Source organism: Natrix helvetica (assembly GCF_964273705.1).
Source record: "Natrix helvetica genome assembly, chromosome: 14".
Taxonomy (NCBI): Eukaryota; Metazoa; Chordata; class Lepidosauria; order Squamata; family Natricidae; genus Natrix; species Natrix helvetica.
Genome location: NC_138564.1, coordinates 12,277,976 through 12,297,804, shown reverse-complemented (window position 1 = coordinate 12,297,804; position 19,829 = coordinate 12,277,976). Strand labels below are relative to the sequence as shown.

At 49.2% G+C, this 19,829-nt stretch overlaps 3 protein-coding genes across 3 annotated transcripts in view; 1 reads left to right on the top strand and 2 right to left on the bottom strand.

Moving 5' to 3' along the window:
- The window catches only part of POLE (DNA polymerase epsilon, catalytic subunit), a gene marked incomplete at its 5' end in the record, with an annotated part of 59,282 nt that extends 49,462 nt beyond the window's left edge, over positions 1–9,820 (top strand). The window contains 4 exons of the mRNA XM_081966537.1: positions 636–725; positions 1,128–1,452; positions 1,512–1,989; positions 9,526–9,820. Of these exons, the coding sequence (XP_081822663.1) occupies positions 636–725; positions 1,128–1,241 (204 nt within the window). The 3' untranslated portion in view covers positions 1,242–1,452; positions 1,512–1,989; positions 9,526–9,820. The remainder of the gene's footprint in view (positions 1–635; positions 726–1,127; positions 1,453–1,511; positions 1,990–9,525) is intronic.
- Positions 3,843–12,443, bottom strand: LOC309399163 (P2X purinoceptor 2-like). The gene is made up of 12 exons (XM_081966711.1): positions 12,142–12,443; positions 11,658–11,793; positions 10,750–10,821; positions 9,684–9,750; positions 9,379–9,472; positions 8,394–8,474; positions 7,203–7,341; positions 6,776–6,906; positions 6,070–6,160; positions 5,574–5,639; positions 5,388–5,483; positions 3,843–4,237 (listed from the first exon to the last, which is right to left on the bottom strand). The coding sequence occupies exons 1-12, from the start codon at positions 12,267–12,269 to the stop codon at positions 4,133–4,135; spliced, it is 1,206 nt and encodes a 401-aa protein (XP_081822837.1). The 5' UTR covers positions 12,270–12,443; the 3' UTR covers positions 3,843–4,132.
- Positions 12,444–16,085: 3,642 nt separating this feature from the next.
- On the bottom strand, positions 16,086–17,718 carry ISG15 (ISG15 ubiquitin like modifier). Its single transcript, XM_081966761.1, has 2 exons — positions 17,595–17,718; positions 16,086–16,789 (listed from the first exon to the last, which is right to left on the bottom strand). Exons 1-2 carry the CDS (start codon positions 17,595–17,597, stop codon positions 16,304–16,306), a joined length of 489 nt encoding a protein of 162 aa, XP_081822887.1. The 5' UTR covers positions 17,598–17,718; the 3' UTR covers positions 16,086–16,303.
- Between the last annotated feature and the right edge of the window lie 2,111 nt (positions 17,719–19,829).

The window sequence follows — 19,829 nt, the reverse complement described above, 5'->3', positions numbered from 1 at the left end:
GAAATGGAAGGATTTATACCCCTTGCAGACAGCTGGTCATTTGCATCCTTTGAGAGGGTAGTTGAGGCCACTTGAAGGTTTTATCTGTGTCCTGAGTGGAGCAAATGGACGTGGAGCCTTCTTGGAACTGCTGAAAGAACTGTGTTGTAGCCTGGAGATAGATGAGGTCCTATCCCTCCCCCCTCTGTTGAGAGAGGGCTGTTCAATTTGGACAGAGACAGCCTCTTTGACCCATTTTTCAAACTGGTGGGCTTAATGACCCTCCGAAAGGATGCAAATGACCAGCTGTCTGCAAGGAGTATAAATCCATTCCCCACCATCCGGTCAGAGCTGAAGAAGCTTCTTGGATGAGAAACAAATCATCTTCAAAGAAAGTCCAGTTGCCTCTGGAAAAAGCCCCCCAAACCAGGACCTGGATGGCTGAGAATCTCCACAGACAATGAGTGAGGAAGTGTTTGTAGCTGTTTGAGCTCAGAGCCTGGGAGGGAGGGATTCAGTGGTTGGACTCTGGAGTGCAGGTTATATGGAGCAGAGCCCTCTGGTCCCTGCTGAGGACGGGTGCTGCACAATTTGCCAGGCTGTTCTCCGAGGGATCCGAAGCAGAGCCTAGTTCATTTGTGTCTCAAATGTTTCAGGTGTGCTTGAAATGCAAAGGCATCAAGGATACTCACATGCCCGTATACTGCAGTTGTGCTGGGGACTTCGACCTCCTGCTACCCACCAAGGTAGAGTCAAGGCCGCTTCCTAGCTTTTCCTTCCTTCCCTCCAGTGGTGGGATTCAATTTTTTTTATTGCCGGTTCTTTGGGCGTGGCAAGGGAAGGATACTGCAAAATCTCCATTCCCTCCCAATCAGCTGGGACTCTGGAGGCAGAGAATAGATGGGGGGGGGGGGGGGGGAAGCCAGCCAGAGGTGGTATTTGCCGGTTCTCCAAACTACTCCCCTACCAGTTCTCCAGAACTTGCTGAATAGCACCTCTGGCTCCCTCCGGTCCTTGACTTCTCGTCTCCCCCTGATGGGTGAAGCCCCTTCCCCCTTCCTTCTCTGTCTCTTGCTTGAAGGTTACCCACCTTCCCTTCATCCTCTCTCTCTCTCTCTCTCTCTCTCTCTCTTTCCTCTGGTGTCTAGAGCTTCCTGGATCATTTGAAGGTTTTCCAGGGCATCGCTCGGCATTACGGAATGGCCCACTTGCTGGAGAACGTTCAGTGGCTGCTTCAAATGAATCCCCAGCTTCTCTCCTGAGACGAAACTCCCCCCCCCCCCTCCTCATCCTTTTCTGGCAGAAGCGACCCCCAAGGTGGGCAGGTCTCCTTCTCGGCCTTGCTGCGAAGTCTTTAAGGAGAGAAACGCTTGTGTGGCGGGGGCTGGCGAAGGAGGCTTCGCCCCAGGGAGCCAAAGTTGCAAGCCTTAAAATTGTCCTGCCTTGCGAGGAAACTTCAAGAGGAGAACTAACGTCTTATGAAGAAGAAGAAGAAGAAGAAGAAGAAGAAGAAGAAGAAGAAGAAGAAGAAGAAGAAGAAGAAGAAGAAGAAGAAGAGATAACAGTGTCTCTGTCAGAGGCTCATGAAACTCAGCACGGAAATGCAAGGAGCTTTGGGGGGCTCCTTGTCCCCATTTTGCACACCCAGAAAAAAAAACTTGGGATTATGCGGAGCATTTTTCCGCCCAGATTTTATGCTCTTTTCTGTTTCGACTTTGGTGTTTTTAAAAAAAAGATTTTTAATAATGACATAAAGAATTCCTTTGCTTTCAAACCACCCTTTTGCCCATATATTTAATAAATAAAATTGATGCCGCCTACGTCCAAACGAATGAAGCAGAGAGTGTGCAATAAGAGAAACAAACGGCCTGACGGCTCATCGTAGGATTGACAGCTTTGGAAGGGACCTCGGGGGTCTTCTAGTCCAACCCCCTGCTCGAGGAAGAGACCCTTATACCCATTGGGGACAAATGGCGACCTCCAGTGAGGGAGCACTCACAGCCTCCAAAGGTAAGCTGTTCCACTGATTAATTTTTCACCCTGTCAGGAAATTTTTCCTTAATTCTAGGTTGAATGGCCAAGGTCTTACCAGCTGCTAAGACATGCTCGGTGCAATGACCTGGGGCGTCCTTAAAATGCAGTATTGTTGGCTCTGCCCACAGCCAGGAAGTTCGATCCTGACCAGCTCAAGGTTGACTCAGCCTTCCGTCCTTATGAGGTCGGTAAAATAAGGACCCAGATTGTTGGGGGCAAGAGGCTGACTCTGTGAACCACTCAGAGAGGGCTGTAAAAACACTGAGAAGCGGACTATAAGTCCAAGGGCTATTGCTATTGTCTATCCTTCCTTCCCTCCATCCCTTCCTTTCTCTCTCTCCCTTTTCTCTTCCTTCCCTTCCCTTCCTGCCATGGTGGTGCAATGGTTAGAATGCAGTATTGCAGGCTCTAACTCTGCTCACATTGCCAGCAGTTCGATCCTGACCGGCTCAAGGTTGACTCAGCCTTCCATCCTTATGAGGTCGGTAAAACGAGGACCCATATTGTTGGGGGCAAGAGGCTAAGCGGTATATAAGTGCTATTGCTACAAAAAGAATGGAAGCGATCGTGCAAGCCAGTAAGGTTTTGATTTTGTCCCAGCTACGCTCAGATTTGGGGCTTTAACCGCACGTCTTTTCCTGCGTGTCGCTCACAGACAGAGCGAATCCCTTTGGCCTGTAAAACAACAACTCTTGCGGTTGCAGTATCCGTTTCCTGCAAAGTGCCTCGGTTGGCGCTTCGCCAGGGGACGAGGGCCAACCCCAAACCCAATCAGCCTGGCTCCACGGTGCCTTCCTGGGGCATTGACCCTTTTTGAAACGGCAGATAAAGGCCACACTCAAGTGTTGGAGCTTCCCCAAAGCTGTCTGTTCCCCCTGCAGCTAATTAGATTGTGTAAATGGCCTGATTCAATTAGGTCCTTGCTCGCTCGGCCTCCTGTGCTTTTCCACTCCGGATCAAAAGAAGAGAGAGCTTTTGATTCCGAAGGAGAATAAAACTTTTCCATATTTTTTTCCCAATGTTTCTGGATTCTTTTAATTAGCGGAGACGGTATCCTTGAAGTTAACTAGCTCCCACTCGGGTAATTCCTCCCAACGTAAGACCACAATTGAGCTCGGTGTTTAGGCCGCTAAGACCCTAAGTGGGTTTTGCCCCCTTTTTTACGACTTTGCTCGCCGCGTCCATTAAGCGAACGTTAAATCGGTAACACGGGTTGTGAAGGGGAACCGGCTTCCCTATCGGCTCGCCGAAAGGTCGCAAAAGTCGATCCTGTGACACACCGGAAACACTGCGGCCGTCATAAAAGTGAGTCAATGGTCAAGTGTCTGAGTGCAAATCTTGCGGGGATGCTGCAACCGTCGTAAGTGGGGGGAAACAGTCGCAAGTCCCTGTTTTCAGAGTGGGGATGGAAGGGAGATTTTGCAGTATCCTTCCCCTGCCCCGCCCACCATAGAACCAATAGTAGGAAAAAAAATGGATTTCACCACTGCCCCAGTGGGCTCAATATTCTTGGAGCGTTTCAGTGGGGATTCTATGGTGGGGTTCGGGGAGCCCCTCTCGAAGACGTAACTCCAGCTGTTTTAAATGAACTCGTGCAAATTCTGCTATTTTCAGTCCTCCGGAGGGTCCCTCGGCCTCCCCTTCGTCTTTCCCCAAACTTTCAATAGAGATAAAACAAGAGTCTCCCTTTAGCCAGGAGAGAAAAATATCCAGCTTTTCCCTCTCTCCTGTAAACTAGCCACGTTAATCCAGCATAGCCAAAAACCAGAAGGAATCAGGTAGCTGCTCGGCAGGCTGATACTAATTTTATTAAAATTAATTAACCTGGATTGGTTCATTTTCTCTTCCCTCGTGTAGTCCACAAGGGGGGTGGGGTGGATCAGAGAGCAAATGGATTCTGGAAATGGATTTGACGAGGACAGGAGGAATCCCCTGGAGCTCTGACATCGTACTTGGTGGAGGGAACTTTTCCTGGGAAGAGGCGAAGTAGGGTCTCCTGCTTGGGTGGGTGGGTGGGGAAGGTCAGACTAGATGACCTACAAGGTCCCTTCCAACTCTGTTATTCTGTTGTTTGCCCGATGTAAATATAACCCAGGCAGATTGGATGGAAAGTGGAGGTCTAGGGACTCGGACGTTGTTGGGGGTCTTCCAAAGAGAAAGTTTGGTGGCCGAAATTGGTGGCCCTGAATTCAATTTTCACACAGGCCTCGGGACTCTTTGATACCTGGCCAGAGAGAAAGAAAAACCAGTGAGTATCTGGAGTGCAGTGATGGCTTTTAAAAACAATTCCCTGCATTCGTGGGAAACCTAATCAGTTTAAGAGAAATTTCCTCACAGTGAGAACAATTAACCAGTGGAACAGAAGTTGCCTTCAGAAGTTGTGAATGCCCCAACACTGGAAGTCTTTCAGAAGATGTTGGATAACCATTTGTCTGAAGTGGGATAGGGTTTCCTGCCTGAGCAGGGGGTTGGACTAGAAGACCTCCAAGGTCCCTTCCAACTCTTATTCTATTGTTATTCTGCTTTTTCCTTCAAACATGACTTGTTTCCCCAGATGATGGACCAGCTTTCTGACAGGAGGGAGCCTGCTCCTTGAACTTGGTGGCATCATAAAACAGCCACTCAGCTATTACGGGAAAAAATGTTGCTTCACAGTTTGGCATCCCCAGGCATGTGACCCAGGCTTCCCAAGAGCATGAAGCCCACTCCGTGTCCCGACAAAAAACTCCTTTTATTAATTGACTGCGAATTCTGCTCATCCAGCAAAGTCTTTCGAGGGAGGATTTACGGTCACAGACCTTATCTGGGTTGGAAAGCTGCCAGGCCGATCTCTGCAGAACTTGGCAAGGAGCCTCGGAGAGTCACGAACCAATGAAGCGAACTAACGGTCCTGCAAACTCCACTCCCCTTTCGCTCCTCTTTTATTCCCTCTGGGAGGGGACATTCATCGTCCACCTGTGGCCTTACTCCCAAGTCGACCCCTGTTCTTTAGCTGTTCCCTTCGTCTGGCAACTCTGCGCATGTGCACACTGGTAACAGGCTCCAGCTGTTCGTCTGCCTCACTGATGTCTGACTCTGAAGGCAGCTGATAACTGGCATACAGCTCTTGCCCCCTCTCTGCCTCCGACACAGAGCCATTGTCAGAGCCTTCCCCAGACTCCAGGACTGGCCCATGTTCCTCCTCACTGTCCTAATCTGTCCGAATTCGGACAGATTCCTCACTGTCCGAATCTGCTGCCAGCTCCATTTGTGGGCCACAAGAGCATGGTTGTATTCTTGGACAATTATGGTTGCCTGTCCTTACTGATCTGGGTCCATGAACCTGTCGAACGCATGGGAGCCTATCCCGAAGTCCAAAATATGGAGAGACTGACCTGCTGCTTCCTTTCTACCTGGTCAAACTTTCGGGCACTGTACACCTGGTTCTTATTCATGAAAGTCAGCAATATCCAGTCGCAGAGGATGGACACCTGTCAAAGAAAAAAAAGGGGGCAGTGGGGGCAGAGATGATCAGTACATGAAGAGGACTGTGCAGGGACACCCCAGGGCTGGCTACTCACCACTCCGATGGATGTGAGGGCTGTGGCCAGGTTGATGATGGTTGGAATAAGGCTAAACTTCCCAGCCTAAAGGAAAGGAGACCCAAAGGAAACCTTTCGGTCAGCAATTCAGCCCCGATCTTTGCAACCTGGAGGCCATTCCCATAAGGCCAGCTGTCCGTTACCCCACAACTATAAACTTGGTAAAATGAAATGCCTGCACCATGCACCGTTTTCAAAATATTTATGCCTAAATAAAAAGATATATTTCAAAAACAAACAAACTCTTTAACACCGTATGCCATATTTGGAAGAAAAACGTGATGTTCCTGGACGTGAAATGCCTTTGTCTCAATTTATCCTTTCCTAAAATGCCATTGTAAGGTTTTCCAAAGATCCCCACGCCTTTTATCAAGTTGACAGCCATACAATTAGGTCTAAGCAAGAATGATGTGGCAAATAAAACTGGCTTCGAATAAGAGGGATGGGGGAGCTACAAACCTGGCATGGCCCTTACCTGTCCGTGCACTAAGACGTCAATGCGGATTCCGTAGGCTTTGAACAAGGTGCGGGTGCTGCTTCCGCCATGCTGATAATATTTTGCAAACCTAGAGAATGAAAACAAGAAGTTGTCGGGTTTTCCCGATCCGGCTATTTAACTTGTTCCGGGTGACACCACCTCGGTCCTCCAGAAGAGAACATTTCCTTTTGAGGAGCTGGCTTGAGATTGCCCTGAAGAAGTGAAGGCCGACTCCGCCGGTATGGACATGTCCAGAGAGCAAGCACCTTCCATCGTGGCCAAGAAGTCAACGGCCGGTGAACGCAGAGCCCTCGTCCGAGCCTTCCCCAGGCTCCAGGACTGGCCCAGGTCCCTCCCCAACCTCCTCACTGTCCGAATCTGCTGCCAGCTCCACTGACCGCTGGCGGGCCACAACAGGAACATGGAGTCATTGTAGCTTCTCCACCTCTGCATCCTTTCAGCTGGCCTTGAGCTGGAGCGATGCCTCCTCCTTGCCTGGCACAGCGTGGATTCCACCCACCCACATTGCAAATTCTTCCTCCCTCCCCCGTTGCAAATACATTAGGCTGACCGGTTGCGAAGGGGGAAGCAAGCAGGAGGCCAGCCTCCTTACACCCCCCCAGACGCATCAAAGATGAAACCCCAAAAGCGGTTGAGGCTTTTTTTCTTTGTTGTCCGGAAAAAAAAGCAACAAACATATTACCGGTAATTGTAGCCGGAGGAAACCGGAGTCCATTTGGGATCCAGCCTGCGGAAGGAATATCTGGGGTTGCACTCGGAGTCCGGCAGGTCAAGATTGCAATTCCAGTTAATGATCACGCCAATCACACCGCCCTACCAGGCGAAAGCAGAGCTGAAATAATCAGAATCGAGCTGGAAGGGACCTTGGAGGTCTTCTAGTCCAACCCCCTGCTCAAGCAAGAGACCCTAAATATTTAGAACATAGAATAAAAGATCTAGAAGGGACCTTGGAGGTCTTCTAGTCCAGCCTCAAGCACACATCTAAGACTAGCACCTAACCCCCTGCCCTTTCCTCTCCCTGCCCCCCCAATGCCCTAAACATAATGACCTCCACACCTAACATATAAGAGTACCGAGACCAAATGCCACAGCCAATATAAGGCGGTTACCTTTTGCGCCAGTTCGGAAAAGTTCTCGCCTGTCTGTGCCACAATAAAGCCCAGCTTGAAGATGGGGCAGTAAAGATCGGTGCTTTCGTTGAAAGTGCAGTTCCTCAAGTAGCCATCACTGTCGTCCTTGATGTTCTGTCTAGGGTAGAGACAAACCAGGATGATTAGCCAGAAACCTGACCTTGGGAGTCTTCTACTCCAGCCCCCGGCTCAAGCAGGAGACCCTCTGTCCCATTTCAGACAAGCGTGTCTCTCCAGTCTCTTCTTTAAAACCTCTAGTGAGGTTCTACAACTTCTGGTGGCAAAGCGTTCTACTAATTAATTAACAGAATAACAATTGGAAGGGACATTGGAGGTCTTCTAGTCAACCCCCTGCTCAAGCAGGAGACCCTATGTTTCAGAGAGGTGGCTGTCTAGTCTTTTCTTAAAAACAGGGTAGAACAAGAAGCCATGGATGTTGGATCGCCATTTGTCTGAAACGGTACAGGGTTTCCTGCCTAGGCAGGGGGTTGGACTAGAAGACCTCCAAGGTCCCTTCCAACTCTACTATTGTATTGTATTACTTCCGGTAACCTACAATTTCTGGAGGTAACGTCTGTTCCACTGGTTAATTGTCCTCACGGTTATGAAATTTCTCCTTAACTCCAGATTGCTCCTCTCGATGAGTTTCCATCTTGCTTTCTGGTGCTTTGAAAAATAATTTGACCCCCTCTTCCTTGTGGCAGCCCCTCAAATACTTGAATACTCCTATCATGTCCCCCCCTAGTCCTTTTCTCTAGATCGGATGTTGGCAACCTGCAGCTCTGGAGCTGCATGCAGCTCTTTGGGCCCCCTGCTGCGGCTCCCTGTCTGTTCACTGGCTGGCCTCGCCCTCCCCTCCGAGTCACTCCTCCTCGCCATACCCAGTTCCTGCAACCGTTCTTCGTGTGTCTTGGTCTCCAGGCCTTTAATCCTCTTCATTGCTCTTCTCTGCACTTTTTGCAAAGTCTCAACCTCTTTTTTGTAACCAAAGCCAGATGCCGTATTCCAGCTGTGGCCTTACTTAAGGCTTCACAAAGCGGTACTAATCCTTCCCACGTGATTTTGATCCTATGCCTCTGTTTATGCAACCCAGGATCGTATTCACATTTTTTTCGCCTGCTGCCATGCACGGCTGGCTCACGTTTAAATGACCGTCCACTAGGTCCTTACTTGGAGAAGTGGAAGCGCGGGAAATGAATGCTGTTCTTGATCAGAATGGTGAACTCTGGAGCCATCACTGCCAAATTCTCACTAGGAAGCAGGGGAGGGAAAAAAGGCACATTAAGTCGGAGACAAAACGAATCCTGATGCAGGAATCTGCATTTTTCTGGGCTTGTGAAATCCCCGGGCAGAAATCCTTTCCTTCCTAACTCTCTACCGTGATTACAACCAGACTTAAGCACACGCCTTCACCTAGATCTAGAAATAAAAGGAAGTTGACCGTGGGCAATGCCAATGCATCCATGCCCGCAATTCCTTTTGGCTTCCTTTGCTAACTTTGCAGCTGCCGGCTTTGGAAGACCAGATAAGATCCTTCGAATTTGTGGAATCTCCCATCTGCTTGCGAGAAATGCAGTCGCCTTCGTCCTAAGTGTTTTCCGATGGTCTTAGGCGACCCCTGTGAAAGGGTCGTTCGACCCCCAAAGGGGTCCCGACCCACGGGTTGAGAACCACTTTCCTAGGGAGTCAGTTTCTTGATCTGGTCTCTCGCTCTCGTAAGGCGATCAAGTAGATCAAGCAAGCATTAAAAAAAAAAAACCAACAGAAACGGACACCTCCATATTTTTAGAAGTTTATAAAGCCACGCCTGCAGAGGTGCGGCTCATCATGGCCACGCCCCCACCCGGCCCTCCCAGGTCAAACCCAATCCTGATGTGGCCCTCAATGAAATTGAGTTTGACACCCCGATCTTGTGGCCCGCCAGCGGGGTGGGCAGCAGTCAGACCATGAGGAGGGTTGGGGAGGAACCTGGGCCAGTCCTGGAGTCTGGGGAAGTCTCGGATGAGGGCTCTGTGTTGGAGGCAGAGATGGGGCCAGGACCGTCTGTCAGTTATCAGCTGCCTTCAGAGTCAGACATCAGTGAGGCAGAGGAACAGCTGGAGCCTGTTCCCAGTGTGCGCCTGCTCAGAGTCGTTGACTCCATGTTTCTTCTTACCTGAATGTCTCCCCGTTCTCCACAGGACACCAGGCCATCACCTGACATGCTTTCTTGGTAATGTTGTAGGGGACGCAATGCCCCGTCTTCATTCCTGCAGAAAAACAAAAATGTGGATCTTCCCTTCGCCTCTGCTTTTATGCTCAGGGTGTTGCTGTGTTGATTAACAGAGTTGGAAGGGACCTTGGAGGTCATCTAGTCCAACCCCCTCTGCCCAAGCAGGAGACCCTACACCATTCCTGAGACGGACAAACCGGTGGCTTACTGGGTGCCACGGACACGAGAAGAGGTTAACCCTTACTTACCGTTTCCCAGCACCCCCACCTCACCCGTGGCACATTCGTGGTCCGAAGCACAGGAGGCCCTCGGGTTCTGCAGAAGACAAGACACAGGAGAGGGGTTAGTGGGCCAGTCAAGATGCCAGACGGTCCATCGTCCAGTTGGCAAAGCCAGAAAAAGAAACTCCCAGGACATTATTTTACCAAGAGTGTAGAAATTAAAAGACGCTTGCTCCTGGGGAGGAAAGCAACAACCAATCTAGACCGCATCCTAAATAGCAGAGACATCCCCCTGCCAACCAAAGTCCGTAAATGACCATTTTTCACACTTGGCATTAAACTCAAAACATTCATGCTTATGTAGAAAGTTATTTTATTTTCCTGGGCTCCAAGATCACCGCAGATGGGGACGGCAGCCAAGAAATCACAAGAGGCTTGCTCCTAGGAAGGAAAGCGATGGCAAATCTAGACAGCATCCTAAAAAGCAGAGACATCACTCTGCCAACAAAAGCGCGCATAGCCAAGGCTCTGCTTTTCCCACTTGCAATGGATGGCTGTGAAGGTTGGACCATAAGGAAGGCTGAGTGCCAAAGAATGGAGGCCTTTGAACTCTGGTGCTGGAGAAGACTCCTATGAGTCCCTTGGACTGCAAGGCCATCCAACCGGTCAGTCCTAGAGGAGATCCACCCTGACTGCTCTTTAGAAGGCCAGATCCTGAAGAGGAAACTCAAAGACTTTGGCCACCAAATGAGAAGGAAGGACTCCTTGGAGAAGAGCCTCATGCTGGGAATGATGGAGGGCAAAAGAAGAAGAAGGGGACGGCAGAGAAGGAGGTGGCTGGATGGAGTCACCAAGTTTAAACGGACTCCAGAGGATGGGAGAGGACAGGAAGGCCTGGAGGAACGTGGTCCATGGGGTCGCGATGGGTGGGACATGACTAACGACTAACAAGAACAAAAGTTTACAAAAGTTTAACAGAAAAGGCAGAGCTTCTCCATAGATATTTGCAGCCCACCCTCACCCACCCACCCCGCTTCTCCCAAGGGGTGTCGGTGCTCGTGATGGCTTCTGGCTTCACGCCAACGGGTCCTACCTCCGGACAGGTCTCTTGGGTCTGCGAAGGGGTCACTTCCACCCGGGTGATGATGCTGAAGACGCTGCCCCCCTGCAGGGGAGAGAGGAGGGGGTGAAGGCAGCCGCCCAAGGTTGTCCTTCAAAGCTGCGTTTTTTCCCCTGAGCAGGAGCCGTGACCTGGATTGGTGGAAATCAGCCTTATGGCGCCATGAGTAGAAATATATATTTTTTAAAAGGCCCCTCGCCCCTCCCAAGAGGTCCTTTCAGATACTGTATATGCTGATATCATGTCTTCATTGGCGGTCGTGGATCCAGGTTTATTTCAAGGAAGGAAGGAAAGGAGGAGGGAGGAAAAATAGGATTAAAGAGGAGGAAGGGGAAGGAAGGATTAAAGAGGAAGGAAGGGGGAGGGAGGGAATGGAAGGATTAAAGAGGAAAGGGAGGGAGGGAAGAAAGGAAGGATTAGAGAGGAAAGAAGAGGGAGGGAAGCAAGGAAGGATTAGAAAGGAAGTAAGGAGAGGGAAGGAAGGATTAAAGAGTAAAGGAGGGTGGGAAGGAAGGATTAGAGAGGAAGGGTGAGGGAAGGAAGGAAGGATTAAAAGGAAGTAAGGAGAGGGAGGGAAGGAAGGAAGGATTAAAAAGGAAAGGGAGGGAAAGAAGGATTAGAAAAGAAAGAAGAGAGGGAGGGAAGCAAGGAAGGATTAGAGAGGAAGGAAGGGAGAGGGAGGAAAGGAAGGATGAGAGAGGAAAGAAGGAAGGAAGGTGTGGTCTTACTAAGGCTTCATAAAGCGATTCTATGCCTCTCTATACAATCCAGGATCGCATTTCCAGCCAGGTAAAGAGTCGCTGAGTCCTTCCCCCCCTCCCCAAATGCTCCTCCTTTGATTGCTTGGAGAAGTGTCTCGGGAGGAGGGGGGGATGTCTCACCTCTGGGGGCTTCACATATTCCTCCACGTCCCACACCTTCCGCTGCGAGAAGGTCACTCCCTTCACTTTGGTAATGACGGAGCTCTCCGGGCCGGATTCACTCTCTTGGTAGCCCTTCTGGTTACTAAAGACGTACCTGTGGCAAAAAACGAGGACTTGGGTGGCACCTGAACAACTCCTCCCCCCCGGCCTTAAAGCAGAAAATCCCTTCCTCATCCCCCCCCAAAAATAAGTTACCCAGACCTAATCCACATATCAAAGGATAAGGTCTGCAAACACCAACAGAGTTCATTAAAGTAGGTCTCCCAGAGGAAGTTTACATCCATGATAATAAATACCTACACACACATACACGTCAACCTACAATCACCATCTTAACGTCCCCGCGGTACACACAACGATATCTGCCCCAAATCATCTTTGAATACCCCACCGCTCTCTCTCTCTCCCTCTCTCTCCCAGAAGGGGGGTGGGGGATCCTTACCAGATGAAATAAACCAGGATTAGAAGCTGGACCAGCCTGTAAATGATGCCCAGGTGAGGGTTCTTCACCACCATCACTTTGGATGTCTCGTAGCTCCAGAAGTCCCTCCAGGCATTGCCAAAACCCATCGTGCCCCTCTCCTTTTGGCCGGAAGATGAGGCACCCTCGAACCTGGGGCCGCCCCTGATGTCTTTATGGGCGAGGAAGGGTTCTCATGCCAACAAACGGGGAGGAGGGTTGCAGGGCTGTAGCTTCCCAGAGAGAGAACGTAATGTCCATGCGGCGAGAGGCTGCCCAACTTCTTGGCTCGCCCCAAGAGAAGGCTGCAGGATTGACAGATCCGGGGGGGGGGGGAGGAGGGAGGGGGGGCAATCTGTTGTCTCTGGCAATTGGCAAGAAAGGCGAAGTTCACCCGTGGGGCAGGATCGCCCCCTGGTGCCACCCGAGAGCACCACACCCTCTTGTCCAGCCGGCACCGTCTTTGGTGGTCTTTGATTGAGCTTGTTTTCTCCCAGACGTTTCATTAACCCTGCTAGGTAACAGCCTCAGGGCTGGTGATGTGATGGTTGCCACCTGGGTTGGGTAATGAAACATCTGTAAGAAAAGAAGGAAGGTCGGAGAACACCAAGGACCCCAATATCTTCCTCATCATCATCTTCACCCCCTCCTCCTTTTTCCCCTCCTTCCTCCTCCTCCTCGAAATCCCCATATTCATGTAACACTGATGATGTCACCTAGTTTGGGTCATGAAACGTCTACAAAAAAACAAGCAAACTAAGAGCATCAAGGACCCCATCCTCCCCCTTCCTCCTCCTCCTCTTTCTCCTCCTGGAAATCCCCATTTTCATCTAACTCTAATGATGTCATCTAGTTGGGTCATGAAGCATCTGTACGAAAACAAACAACTGTCAGAAAGGGCATAGGGCCTCCTGCTTGGGTTGCGGGTTAGACTAGATGACCTACAAGGTCCCTTCCACTCTTCCTTTTTTTCTCTTTCTTTCCTTTTTCTTTTCCTTCCTTCCTACAGCTTGCCTTCCAGAAGGTGTGAGAGCTTCATCACTGGAAGCTTTCAAGAAGAGACTGGATTAGCCATCTGTCAGAAAGGGTGTAGGGTCTCCTGCTTGGGCAAGGGGGTTGGACTAGAAGACCTCCAAGGGTCCCTCTGTGCAACTTCCCCAGATCCTAGATTTTCCGTTCTCTTCTGCAATAGAACCGAAGCGGGTGCCCCGTTTGCCTTTTATCACCACAATCCAGGCAGGCAGCCTGAATGTATAAAAAAGCAGTTACCCAAATATAACTCTACAACCTAGATTAATGATACACAACTTCTGGGCTCCTTATCTCCTGTTCAAATAACCTGCCTGTTGAATGCGATTTGTTTTCAATGTGAGCCGTCTCACTGAATTTCCTTCCAATTGGATCCAACCGAATTCCCCAGAAAGATGAGAAAAAGATGGGGTCAAAATTTAGAGGGGTAGATCCAACGGATGCAATGGAGACCCTTCCCCTGCTGCTCTTCCTCAGTAAATCAGCACATCCAAGTTAAAAGGGTGCCCCTCCCTTTTTTTTTGATGATGGTTTGTTAACCCCTTCAATCCCAGGTCTAAAACATGGGAAAGTTTCTTTAAAAATGATTCTACAAAGAAACCATTTATATGTTCAAAAATGGACGTCCGATACAATAACTTCATTTATGGCTGCCTGGAAATTTAGGGCTTTGCATAATATGGGGGAAATGCATTTACGATTGGTGGTTTTGACTAAAGAGAGTGTGTGCATTCTTTTATAATCACAGAGTATGAGATAACTTTATCATTTCTATTTATATTTGCTGAAAAGGAGATTGGATACTTCTAATTTTTTCTTCTTTCTCTCGGTACTTCTGCTTTTCTTCTTTTCTATTTGTTAGCTCTTTGTAAAACTTTAAATAAAAATTCATTTAAAAAAATTGTTCTCATGTTCTGTCTGCACCCCCCCACTTCAAATCAGAATAGAGCTGGAAGTCACCTTGGAGGTCATCTAGTCCAACCCCCTGCTCAAGCAGGAGACCCTGTACCAATGCAGAGAAGTAGCAGTCCAATCTCAAAAACCTCCAGTGATAACCACAGCCACAACTTCTGGTGGCAAGTAGTTAATTGTCCTCCCTGTTAGGAAGTTTCTCCTTTTAATTCCAGGTTGCTTCTCTCCTTGATTAGTTTCCATCCAATTGTTTCTTGTCCTGCCTTCTGGTGTTTTGGAAAAATAAATTGACCCCTTCTTCCTCTTTGGGGCAGCCCCCTCAAATACTCTCATGCCAGACACATACACAAGAGCAACAAAGATGATTAGGGGACTGGAGACTAAAACATATGAAGAACGGTTGCAGGAACTGGGTATGTCTAGCTTAAGAGAAAGAAGGACTAGGGGAGACATGATAGCAGTGTTCCAATATCTCAAGGGTTGCCACAAAGAAGAGGGAGTCAAACTATTCTCCAAAGCACCTGAGGGTAGAACAAGAAGCAATGGGTGGAAACTAATCAAGGAGAGAAGCAACCTAGAACTGAGGAGAAATTTCCTGACAGTGAGAACAATTAATCAGTGGAACAGCTTGCCTCCAGAAGTTGTGAATGCCCCAACACTGGAAGTCTTTAAGAAGATGTTGGATAGCTATTTGTCTGGAATGGTATAGGGTTTCCTGCCTAGGCAGGGGGTTGGACTAGAAGACCTCCAAGGTCCCTTCCAACTCTACTACTATTATTATTATTATACAATCCTTATCATGTCCCTTCCTTAGGGGGGGGAAAGTTTCAAATCCAAGTTAATGATGGATGGGTCTGGATGGATGGCAACCGACTAAAACTCAACCCTTCCAAGACGGAGTGGCTGTGGCTTCCGGCCTCCCGGTTCAACCAGGTGCTTCCATCTCTGGCCATCGGGGGCGTCCAACTAGCCCCCATGGAACAGGTGCGCAATTTGGGCGTCCTCCTGGATGCCCGGCTGTCCATGGATAACCATGTAACAGCCGTGGCAAGGGGGGCGTTCCATCAGGTTCGCCTGATGCGCCAATTGCGCCCCTTATTGGACCGGGATGCCCTACGCACAGTCACCCATGCGCTAGTGACGTCTCGCCTGGATTACTGCAATGCTCTCTACATGGGGCTTCCCTTGAGATGCACTCGGAGACTACAGTTGGTCCAGAACGCGGCCGCGCGGGTGATTATGGGGAGGACTAGATACTCCCCTGTAACACCTCTCCTGCGCGAGCTGCACTGGCTTCCTGTGGTCTACCGAGTGCGTTTCAAGGTTTTGATTATGATCTTTAAAGCGCTCCATGGCACAGGGCCTAGTTATATGCAGGATCGCATCCTGCCTCACACATCCCTACGACCAATTCGCTCACACAGAGAGGGACTTCTCCGGGTGCCGTCCGCCAAACAGTGCCGGGGGGCGACACCCAGGAGCAGAGCCTTCTCTGTGGTGGGCCCAGCCCTGTGGAATGACCTCCCCCGTGACATCAGGATTACTTCCGATCTCCGCTCCTTCCGTGTACAGCTGAAGACCCACCTCTTTCAATTATCTGGCCTGGCTCAATCGTAATTATTCTTATTCCTCCTAACTGGTTTTAAATTGTATTTTAAACGTTAAATTTTAATTCTATATGGGGTTTTTATAATTGGGGTATCTTAATGCGGGTTTTTTAACTGTCTATATGATGTAAATTGTCTACCTCCTCCGAGTTCGAGTCCGTGTTTGTGTATCTGTATGTATGTTCTGTATGTATGCCTATGTGTTTTTATATATTTTCTGTGTTTTATATGCCCCATTGTACGCCGCCCCGAGTCCTACTTGGAAAGGGAGCGGCTAATAAATTCAAAAAAAAAAAAAAAAAAAAAAATGAGGTTGAATCCTGAAATGACATAAAACGACAATCCCCCAAACAGAAAATAGAAACAACGGTCTTTTACTGGGAAAAAAAATGGTTTTTAATTGGTCAAGCTCTCATTTCACAGCTGGGCGGAGGGAAACAAACGCAGAACTAGGGACAACTACATAAGACATGAGAAGAATGGAGAAAAGTCGTCCATCGAGGTACAGGATGCGAGGATAGGATCAAACAAAGGAGAAATTGGGATGGGGAGGAGGAGGAGGAAGGGGGGGGGCAAGCAAATTCAACCCAGACGGTTTAAGGGGCGACCCTCGCCCCACCCCGCAGCCGTAGATTCAGAGTCACGGTGCCACCGGGGCAAATGTTGTAATCGGAGAGTTTGCGCTCATCCGCCATGGTCTGGCTCTCGTACGCCAGCCAGAATTGGTCATCTTGGATTCGCTCCCGGGTGCGGATCTGGGCTCGGAACTGCGCCACTGTGTTGGAAGGCAGGACGTGGTAAGTGGAGGTTTGCTGGTTGGACTTCCTCAGCAGAAGAGGGATGGACTCCTCGTTCTTCACCATCAGCAGGAGGGTGTCACCTGTGCGCAGGTCGTAGTCGCTGAGCGGGGCGCCGTCCTGAAGATCCAGGTAGGCGCCGTCCAGGCGAGCCAGCTTCTGCTGATAGGGGGTCACCCCGCTCTGGCGACCCAGTTGAGTTTTGAGGTCCCAGACGGTTTGGTTGGGGGAGCAAGCCACGGAGTGGACTTCGCCCGTCAGAAGCTTCACCTTCAGAATCAGCGCCTGGGGGACAAAGCAAGCGCAACGGAGGATCGCGTTAAATCATCCCGGCTGGGATTCACAGCCCCGCCGACGAGGATCGCTTTCATCGGGCTGGGGAGGCGACTTCCCCCTCTCCCCCTCCCTCCCCCTTTCTCCAGGACGACCCGGGAGGGGGAGGCTCAGGACCCCGCCCCCGATTGGAGAAGCCCCCTCCCCCGCGGTTGCGTTAAAGGAGATTGAGGAAAGGGGGGGAGATTGAGAGAGGGAAAGGAAAGAGGGAGAGATTGAGGAAAGGAAGAGGGAGAGAGACTGAGAAACGGGAGAGATTGAGAGAGAGAAAGGAAAGCGAGAGATTGGGGAAAGAGGGAGAGATTGAGAGAAAGGAAAGCGAGAGATTGAGGAAAGGGAGATTGAGAGAGTGGGAGATTTTGAAAGAAAGATTGAGAGAGGAAAAATTTTGAGAGAGAAAGGAAAGAGTGAGAGATTGAGAGAAGAAAAGGGGAGAGATTGAGAGAAATTTTGAGAGACAGAAAGAAAGGAAAGCGCGAGAGATTGAGGAAAGAAAGAGGGAAAGAGACAGAAAGAAAGGAAAGCGCGAGAGATTGAGGAAAGAAAGAGGGAAAGAGACAGAGAGAAAGGAAGGAAAGAGCGAGAGGTTGAGGAAAGAAAGAAGGAAAGAAACAGAGAGAAAGAAAAGAACGCGAGAGATTGAGGAAAGAAAGAGGGAAAGAGACAGAGAGAAAGAAAGGAAAGAGCGAGAGATTGAGGATAGAAAGAGGAAGAGAGATTGAAAGAAGTCCCACGGCCGCTTCGCCCCGCTTCTTACCATCTTCAGTCGGGATGTCGAGCTCTCTCCGTCCGCAAAACCCAAAACAAACACCGCCTCTGTCCTCGCCGCCTCCGACCGCCTCCTTTTATACCGCCCGCCAGGCTTTCGGGTATCTCGGCGGGGCGGAGCTTCTCCGGAAAAGAAAACTGGCTGGCGCTGCGCTTCGGCGGGCGGAGGAAACGAAACGCGAAAGCGAAAGCGAAAGCGAAAAGCGGGCGCGACGGGACTGGGCCGAAGGGCGAGCGAGGAAGGGGTTTCCCGGGTGGGGAACGGGACGCCCGACGTCTCACTTAGGCCACCAGGAACCAGCTGGGTTTTAACAGATAAACTGAGTTGGGAGGGACCTTGGAGGTCATCTAGTCCAACCCCCTCCCAGCCCAAGCAGGGGACACTATACCATTTCTGACAAAGGGCAGTCCAATCTCTTCTTGAAAGTCTCAAGTGAAGAAGCTCCCACAACTTCTGAATAACAGAATAATAACAGAATGGCAGAGTTGGAAGGGACCTTGTGGGTCATCTAGTCCAACCCACCACCCAAGCAGGAGACCCTGCACCATTTCTGAGAAATGGCAGTCCAATCTCTTCTTCAAAGCCTCTGGTGATGAAGGGCCCATAACTTCTGAATAAGAGAATAATAACTGAATAATAGAGTTGGAAGGGACCTTGTAGGTCATCTAGTCCAACCCCCCCGCCCAGCCCAAGCCGGGAAACTACACCATTTCTGACAAACGGCAATCCAATCTCCTCTTGAAAGTCTCAAGGGATGAAGCTCCCACTACATATGAAGGCAAGCTCCTCTCACTGTCAGAAGATTTCTTGTTTCCAGGTTGAATCTCTCCTTGGTCAGTTTCCATCCATTATTCCTTGTCTGGCTTTGGAAAACAGCTTGAAACCCCTCCTCTCTGGGGCAGCCCCTCAAATACTGTAAAACTGCTATCCTGTCTCCCCTGGTCCTTCTCTTCACTAGACTAGCCGGGCCCAGTTCCTGCAACCGTCCATCGTGTGTTTTACGATGGTGGTTTGGTGAATCTGGATTTCCCATCGATTTTGCTTGTGGGAAAGTCGGATCACGTGACCGCGGGACATTGCAACTGTCACAAGTGCAAGTCAGTTGCCAAAATGTATGAATTTTGATCATATGAACACGGTGATTTTGGAATGGTCGTAAGTGTGAAAAATGGCCATAAGTCACTTTTTTGATACTGTTGTAACTTTGAACCATCACTAAATGAACTAAGTAGAGTGTCAGGGTTGCAAGTGACCCCCCCCCAACCAAAAACTACCAATACTGCTGCCTAAAAGACAACCTTTATCTGCCTATCTCAAATTAGTGACTCTGGGTGGGGAACAATCATCAAAACAATTAAAAGTTAATGTAAACAAGAACTTAGATTTGTTCAGTCCTGAGGACTCTGGGATGGCCGCCTTGAACCATGTTGAGCGTTGGTAATATTTTGGCTGATTGGCAGGCCGATGAAGATGAATATTTCCGCTTTCATCCTGACCTGCTCAAGGTTGACTCGGCCTTCCATTTTACCCACCTCGGAAGGATGGAAGGCCGAGTCAACCTTGAGCCTGATGGGATTCGAACTGCCAAATTGCAGGCAGCCAGCAGTCAGCAAATAAAATCTAGGTATGAAAAAGATGCCAAATCATATGGATTTTATACGGAATTGACAGAATTAGATAAGATACTAACAGGAACAGAAGAGAGGATGTTAAAAAACTGTACCTACCGAGTATTGAAGTAGAAGAGCAAGTGAAAGAAACAACAATAGCTTGGGCTAAAAACTTCATTTATAATATGACAGAACTAGCCAAATGGCAGCAACTATAGGACAGAAATTATAAATTAGCAATGTCAACTGCATATAAAGAGAATTTGTATAGGATGTTTTATAGGTGGCACTGCCCACAGGCAAGACTGGCGAAGATGTTTAAAGATAAATCAGATAAATGTTGGAAAGGCCACCAGACACCAGGCTCATATGTGGTGGATCTCCGCAGAAGCAAAAAAAAATTGGACTAAAATACATTTTGTGGCTAGAACAAATGATACAACATTGACTTAAAGCCTGAAATATTTTTTTTTCTGGGGATTGCATATTGTATTCTAACAAGAAACACATCAAAAGAAAGAAGGGGTGGATGAACTTAAGTTATACTGGGCTGGTGTATATGAAAAGGCATTTAGTACCTCAAAAGGAAGAGAGGTAGCAATTATTCTAGCAA